We start from the raw sequence: 7,089 nt of genomic DNA on the forward strand, positions 1-7,089 counted from the left end.
GATAGGGCCTTCCTTCTGGAAGGGCGCAGAGGTAGGTGAGGCACATCATCACATGATGTATAGTAAACTTGCGTGTCGTCCCGTGTGATTGGCAAGAAACGTCACGTCCAAACCATTTTGTCAACATGAAATCAGCTGCAGCTATGGAGAAAAATAATAAGCTTTTGGCTACACTGGTACGTAGCCATTCTGTTACTGCCAATGGTAACTAGCATTTGCAAGGCAACAGGTGTTGGAAATCGCATCGCAAGGCGTCGTCAACGTTCAGCGGAGGAGCTCGAGTTGCAGGCAGGCAGTAACCGATTGCATGGACGAAAACATTGTATGTGCAGTGCAGGTTACATGGGCTACCTGATTAAGCTACGGAAACATTTTGCTTCCACCTAAAAAGATTACAATTTATTGCCAATTTTTTCATCTAAAAATGAGGCAGATCAGAAGCTCGAGACGGTGCCAGCTCTGCCCATCCGTCTCCGGCTGGCCGCCGCCGTCATGAAGCTCCTGTCGGCGCCTTGATCCCACAGCCGCACCACGCTGCCGCTGAGCGCCCTCGGGCTCAGGTACCGGCCGGTCTCTGCAGCCGTCGCCGGCATGAGAGGCACCAGAGGCCTCACGACCTCCCATTCGAAAGGATCCATCTCCGCCGGCCCGTACACGCCGTAGTCATCTTCCGGATCCCGATCCTCCTCCGCCTCCTCGTCGTCGCTTTCCACGTCGCAGCATCCGACGCAGCCGCTGTCGTGGTAGTACGCCGTGTACCTCTCCCTCGGCGACAGCGCCGGCAGCGACGACGACGACGTCGCCTCACACGATCTCCAGCTCCCGAGCGACCTCTCCGTCTCCGCTGGCACCAACAACGGGGACGTATCCAGGTCCACCAAAGGCTTCGAAGATCCTTCGGTTATAACGGTGGACGACGGCGTGGAGGAGCGCAGGCGCCAGACGCCGGCAGCGGCGGCCGCGGCGAGGACGGCGGCGAGGCAGGTCCACGCCGCGGCGGGCTCGGGGAGGGAGTGGATGCGGAAGGCGACGGCCTCCAGCGGCTGCTCCAGGATGTCCATCTCGAATCCTCGATCGCCGGCGTTTCTTGGTTTCGTCACTTGGCTGTGCCTCTGTTTGCGTCTCGGGGAGGGGAGGAGCGAGTGAGCGGGGTGGGCAGGAAGGTGGAGAGCAGAGGGAGGTATTTAATGGCGGGTGGGGAGGCGGAGTGCGGGTGATTAAATCTGGGCCGCTGGATGGTGAGGCCAAGGTGCGGATCGGCGGAAGATGCTGGGGATCGGCGGGGAGGGATTAGGGGAGATGCCGCGCCGGATGCCGGATTTTCCATCTTATTATTTTCTTTCTTAATAATTTGGTTGTGTTATTACCGTTCCTCCTACTGCAGTTGCAAGGTGGGGTGGGCCCCTGGAGGTGTATGCTACGTGCACCAAGGGTCTCGTTGATTCATATGTCTTTCATGTTTTTCTTTCGGTTTTCTTAAAGAACTACCACATGTTTGTTTAGCAAACAAATTACAATGTGGCGAACTAATCCTAGCTTAGATGGTTAGGTTTTTATGGTGGAAACCAGTCCCCCAAAGTTTAAGTCCTAGGCTTGGCATTGATGCCCGCAATTTTCTGAATTTATTTCAGGCTTTCCGGTGATGCCCGTTCATTGTGAGGAGACGTTTCGGTTGGCTACGGAGGCGCCTATAATGACTTCGTAAATCTTAAGATGATGTGTTGGCTTAGTCTCTCGTAGGTTCTCATAGGGGTAGGGTGTGTACATGTGCGCTCAGAAGGGTTAATGGGCGTATGTATGAGCGTCTCTATGTGTTAAAACAAACAAATTACATTGTGTACACGGGTCACTCCAAGAGACCTCGGAGGTCCCTGTGCCCAAACCTACTAGTCGCCCATCATTGGGCTCCGCCGCCGATGTGCACCATCGGAGAAGGTGCGCGAGCAACCGCCACACCGAAAGAGCTCTGTTGCAAGGTATGCTACCTATTGAGCTGGTTAAACGACTTGTTGCACGCGACATAGCCGAGTCTTTGTGACACGCCAGTCAGGGATCGTCCCCAAGTCCGCCAGATCCTGGTGCCGCCATCTTCATCCAACATGGTCAGAAAAGACAATCACTGCAACCAGACACCATTTGCACGCCACACTCCAAAACAACCACACACTCTTCACAAGCTATGTTGTCGCCCAGGAGGCCAGGAGGATGTCGAACATCGTCCACCACATCCTAACATCACTCGAACATAGCCCAACGAGACACGGTGGGTATCTATTCCTTGACACTGCTGATTTGATTGGCATCATGAGCAGAGAGAAGTAGAGCCATCTTATTATGACGCAGTGTCAATCCCATTGTCGATTAAACACCTCTATGGACTAAGCCTATCCTATCTACTCATCAGAGCAAAATTGTCAAGATCCTCCCCCCCCCCCCCCCACACACACACACCAAAGTGGCAGACGGAGGGCCCAAGAGCCCACAACCGAGGAGATGCATATACGTTAGCGGGCAAATTTGTTTTCCCAAATGAGTCGGACAATTATCTGTTATGATTTCTTTGATCGACGATGCACCTGCACTCGTGTTTATCAGGTAAACTGAAATTTTAAAGCGGCACAATGTATTCATATCCAGATAATCAAGCATTCTTTTAATAAAAATACGAGATATTAATAGGGTGATGTTCTATTGCCATGCGAAACTCCAAGTTCAAACACATCATGGGATGTGAGCCATGAAAAAATAACAGCATTGCATATTGCCAAACAATAACACCACTATTCACCACTGAATCCTTTTTTTTCAATATCTTTGGTCAAAATGAAAATCGGCATTTTGAGAAAGGTTCACGGTTTTCTATTTTGGGCAGTGATTTTGTTTTTTCCTGTCCCAAGCTTCTCCGATGTCAAATCGCCATGAAATTTGCACGCCTTTAGAGAACTTGTTCGTCTTTGATGTGCAAAATTTCCAGATTCGTTTTTTTTTTGTTGCTCTTATGTCTACGTTGCTGTTCATTCGAAGCATCTGTGCCCATGATCAGCTATGGATTACCTCTAAAACTGACCCTCACAAGTTGTAGCCAGAGTCGAAGGCAGAGTGAAACGAATCGTGTGCGTGGGCCCGTGGTGCGCTTTAGCGGTATCGCCGCCCATGCGATCGAGCCGGTCCGGTCGGGACGGTGGTGGGGCTTTCGGCCTGGTGATAGGATGAGCCGCACATCCGGTTGCCGCCCGCTGACCAGTGAGCGCCGGGCGCATGGCCGGCCACCTGGTTCACGAGGGTTTGTCATTAGCTTATCATCCATTTGTGCAGTGCAGTTTGGGTTAAAAAAGAAGGTTCAGGTTGATTCGTGGCGGGCGTGGCTCCGTAAGATCCCCGTGCCGTGCACGATACCGGCTGCGCGCGTTCCTGCTGGCGACGCCAGCGTTGCATTTTTACCCGGGCCTATCCAGTAGAGAGTTGTACACAAGCTGCATTGCAGTAGGTTCTGGTAAATTTACAGGCGCCGCGTCGAAGGCTGTCGCACAAGTCAATGCATGGCTCGGTGTCGCTCACGGTGAGAAACGAGGATTAAAAGTAGTTACCTACCTACGTACTCCCCCGTTCCGTTCTGTATTTAACTGTAAGAAGGTGCGCACTGCTGGCGAACTGAACATATTCAATACATGTACACTGGATTACACATCAAAACAGCTCTACGCATGGATCATGTCCAGGAGTATATCATATCATACGATTACATCGGCAGAGACCGATCGATCGACGGGAAAAGAATCTTTGAGAGAAAGTTGTTCAGATTCAGAGGTTCTGGATGATCTTGAGGGTCTCGCCGATGTGCTTCTCGGGCTGGAACTGGTTGTTGTAGATGTACTGCACCACGCCCTTCTTGTCCAGCACGTAGGTCTGCCGCCCGGGGAGCGTCCCGAAGAGGTCCGACGGCACCCCCCACTCCTTGCGCACCTTGTTCCCCTCGTCGCTCAGCAGCGTGAAGGGCAGCCGGTACTTCTTGGCGAACGCCTTGTGCGACGCCGCGTCGTCCCCGCTGATCCCGATCACCTCCGCCCCCGCCTTCTTGTACTTCTCGTACGAGTCCCGGAACGCGCACGCCTACACGTTCAGATCATTGGATCCAATCCAACGGACAATAATCACTATCACATGCAGATACACACAGTTCATCATCCAAAGAACAATGATCTAATATGTGTCACCTTTTTATTATTGCTTCAAAATCATGCATGTTTCGTCCAAGATCAGCCAGACATACTACGTACAAATACCCTAATTAACTAGCTATTTAGAGCTACTGCTCGTACATGTAGACGAAGTCGGAGTTGCCGGCCATGGCGTTGATGACCTGGACCGTCAGCACGGCGCCGCCGGCCATGACCACGATGATGAGCACGGCGGTGATGGGGTTGCGCAGCAGCTCGTAGATGGGCTGCACCAGCGCCCACGCGAACCCCGTGCTCACCGTCAGCGCGTACAGCCCGTACCGCCGCATGTTGTCCCAGAACTCCTCCAGCAGCGGCCCCTCCGGCCCCAGCGCCATCGCCGGGCCCGCGTCCACCGACAGCGCCAGCGCCAGCGCCACGCCCACCGTGATGCCGCCGATCAGCGCCCACGTCGGCAGCTCGCACGTCCGCCCTCCTCCGTTGGCGACGGCCTCCTCTTCGATGGGCTGCTGCCTCCTCGGCGTCGCTGCTTCCATGATTTCTTCAGACGGTATGGTCATGGCGACCCGGTGGTGTTGTGGAGTGGGGTTAGGGGAGGAGAGGCCAGCTCGGACGGTGGTGGAGCCATGGCGTTTGGAAAGGAAGGGAGACCCAAGTGGTGAGCTAGCTCCGGCAGAACCAAGAGGATTGAATGTCTTCTGGCGAATGATCTGATTTGGACGAAATTTGATATATTAACAAGTGGCAAATAAATAGAGCTACTACTGTATTTAAATCATAATAGAATTAATCTCTGGCTCGATCCAACTAATATATAATCCTCTGCACGAGGCAAAAAATGAATGACCAATTTTCACGTTTGTCGTATGTAAGTTGCTTTTTTTTTCCAGGGGATATGTATGTAAGTTGCCTGGAAATACAATTAGGGTCGGTTGATTTAGGAAGAGAAGGAGGCGGAGATGTGGGCCCTGCAGTGTGCAGTAGCGAGACACAAGGTCGTCGAAGAGGCCAAGCGGGAAGCAACCGGATCTAGGGTTGAAACGGCATGGTGTCGTCGGTGGAGGTGGGAAGGGGTGTCCGAGTTCGAGTGGTTCGGGTGCAGTTCTGGTTAGGGGGCTCACCCGAGCTCAAGAAGATGGCACGGTTAGAGCGATGACCGGGAGCAACAGCATACTAGAGAAGGTGGCGGCTTGGGAAGGGTATGGGCGTATGGCGGCGAGCCGATGCCATCGACAATGCGTGGCGGTGGCAGGTTGGCCGGCTGTTGTTTGAGCGGAGGAGGAGAAAGAGGATGAGTGGTAGGAGGAAGAAGACGGACGCCAACTGTTGTATTACAATCCAAGACGACTGATATATAGTTGATCTCATAATTTTTCGCATGAACATCCACGTTGATGCCTTTTTGTGTGACGTATCTACCTAGAGAAGGAGAGGATTGTGAAGGAGAAGGAAGAGCGAGGAGAACGCAATGATGAACACCCTATAAGCGAGTAGATGGACAGTATATACTCCTCCCGAGGCTTAGAACAACTCTAGCAAAGTCGCCATAATAATTATCAATATGACGATTCTAGCACAAAAAAGGCACCCTAACAGAGTCGCCATATATGTTAGAATCGTCATAATTTATGTAGCACCCTCCATATCTGACCTTGGTGGCTCGATATTTGACGTCTTGGTGCCAACTTCTGAAATGCACTCCATATGACAGGAAACTTCAGTGCCCCCCACGGCCCACCTCACGTGAGGTCCCAAGTCTATATTAAACCGCCTAGTACATGCTGATGTATTATAAGGTGTATTTTTCTGTGTGAAAAAGTGTCATTTTCTAAAAGTCGAAATTTGACTTTTAGAAGAGAAAAACAATACATTCTAAAAAGAAGGGATATGCTTATAGTCAGTGACGGCATAGATTGGCATGCTGACGGACAAAGTGGTAAATTGTCCCTATTAGTTTTCCGGTGGACCAATCAATCGATGCACGAAACTGTCGCAGAAAGATGACTGACCTGTTTGGTGCAGCCCGGCGTCTCATCGGCGGGGTAGAAGTAGAGGACGACGGGCTTGCCCTTGAACTTGGAGAGCGACACCGTCTTGCCGTCCTGGTCCTTGAGCGTGAAGTTGGGCGGCACGCTGCCCTTGCTCACCTGCAGCCACCACCAAAATCCAACCCACTTCAGTCACCAGTTCATTCACCACGCATGAGTTCCCCACGAGCGCGAGATGGTTAGCGAGGTTTGCATACGCACCTTGCCGCAGACGATGCCCGTGGACGCCGCGCGGCGGCGCGGCGCAGGCGCGAGTGCGAACGCCGACGCCGGCGCCCTGAGGCCGTGGAACGCGGCCGAGGTGGAGGGCCTGCAGAGGCGCGCCTGGGACGGCGGCGACGACGACGAGGCGCGAGGGGCCAGCAGGGCGGACGGCTTGCAGCAGGCCGTGGAGGCGGCGAATGCCATCTTGGCTGGATCGAGGTGAAGGGCTCGCCTCAGCCGCTCCTCTGCTTCCTGGTTTCTCTCGAGGAAGCGGGAGCCTCGTGTGATGGATGGTTAGTTCGTGGCGAGGGGATATCAGGATGAGGTCGGAACGGGGGGTTTTGTGACCACGTGGCGTAACCTGCTGCCCTTTGCTGTTTGAGTGAACTTTTTTTTTTGCGCTGGAGTGAACTTTACGACGCGTTTGGTTGGACGCAGGTAACGTATTCAATACTGTAATGAGAATACGCTGTATTAGATCACAAACTGAGCGATTATACGATGTGTTTGGTTCAAGCAACGGAAAAGGAAACCGTGGTCTGCCCCCGGCGGTCTTGTAGAAGATGCTCGGCTGCTGGGGATGACTTGCGGCCAAATCAGAGAGCGCTAGCTGTTCATGGTGGCGCCACTGCTCACGGTAGAGAAAGGAAATCGGCCAC

At 52.9% G+C, this 7,089-nt stretch overlaps 2 protein-coding genes across 3 annotated transcripts; both read right to left on the reverse strand.

Moving 5' to 3' along the window:
• Positions 1-287: 287 nt before the first annotated feature.
• On the reverse strand, positions 288-1,145 carry LOC123150477 (uncharacterized). Its single transcript, XM_044570323.1, has one exon. It carries the CDS (start codon positions 1,059-1,061, stop codon positions 435-437), a length of 627 nt encoding a protein of 208 aa, XP_044426258.1. The 5' UTR covers positions 1,062-1,145; the 3' UTR covers positions 288-434.
• A 2,422-nt stretch (positions 1,146-3,567) lies between these two features.
• LOC606328 (peroxiredoxin Q, chloroplastic-like) lies at positions 3,568-6,776 on the reverse strand. Of its 2 annotated transcripts, none has more exons than NM_001428007.1 (3): positions 6,428-6,732; positions 6,188-6,325; positions 3,568-4,110 (listed from the first exon to the last, which is right to left on the reverse strand). In NM_001428007.1, the coding sequence occupies exons 1-3, from the start codon at positions 6,632-6,634 to the stop codon at positions 3,802-3,804; spliced, it is 654 nt and encodes a 217-aa protein (NP_001414936.1). In that variant the 5' UTR covers positions 6,635-6,732; the 3' UTR covers positions 3,568-3,801. The 2 variants fall into 2 exon arrangements, with proteins under 2 accessions (NP_001414936.1, NP_001414937.1); NM_001428008.1 differs by lacking the exon at positions 3,568-4,110 and adding an exon at positions 4,208-4,888 and having other exon boundaries at positions 6,428-6,776.
• Between the last annotated feature and the right edge of the window lie 313 nt (positions 6,777-7,089).

Source organism: Triticum aestivum, chromosome 7A (assembly GCF_018294505.1).
Source record: "Triticum aestivum cultivar Chinese Spring chromosome 7A, IWGSC CS RefSeq v2.1, whole genome shotgun sequence".
Lineage (NCBI taxonomy): Eukaryota > Viridiplantae > Streptophyta > Magnoliopsida > Poales > Poaceae > Triticum > Triticum aestivum.

Coding starts and splice junctions, on each gene's coding strand:
- LOC606328 (NM_001428008.1), bottom strand. CDS start 6,634: ATGGCATTCGCCGCCTCCACGGCCTGCTGCAAGCCGTCCGCCCTGCTG. Junction 6,326..6,427: donor CGGGCATCGTCTGCGGCAAG/GTGCGTATGCAA, acceptor TGGTGGCTGCAG/GTGAGCAAGGGCAGCGTGCC. Junction 4,889..6,187: donor CGCCGGGCTGCACCAAACAG/GTCAGTCATCTT, acceptor CGTCCAAATCAG/ATCATTCGCCAGAAGACATT.
- LOC123150477 (XM_044570323.1), bottom strand. CDS start 1,061: ATGGACATCCTGGAGCAGCCGCTGGAGGCCGTCGCCTTCCGCATCCAC.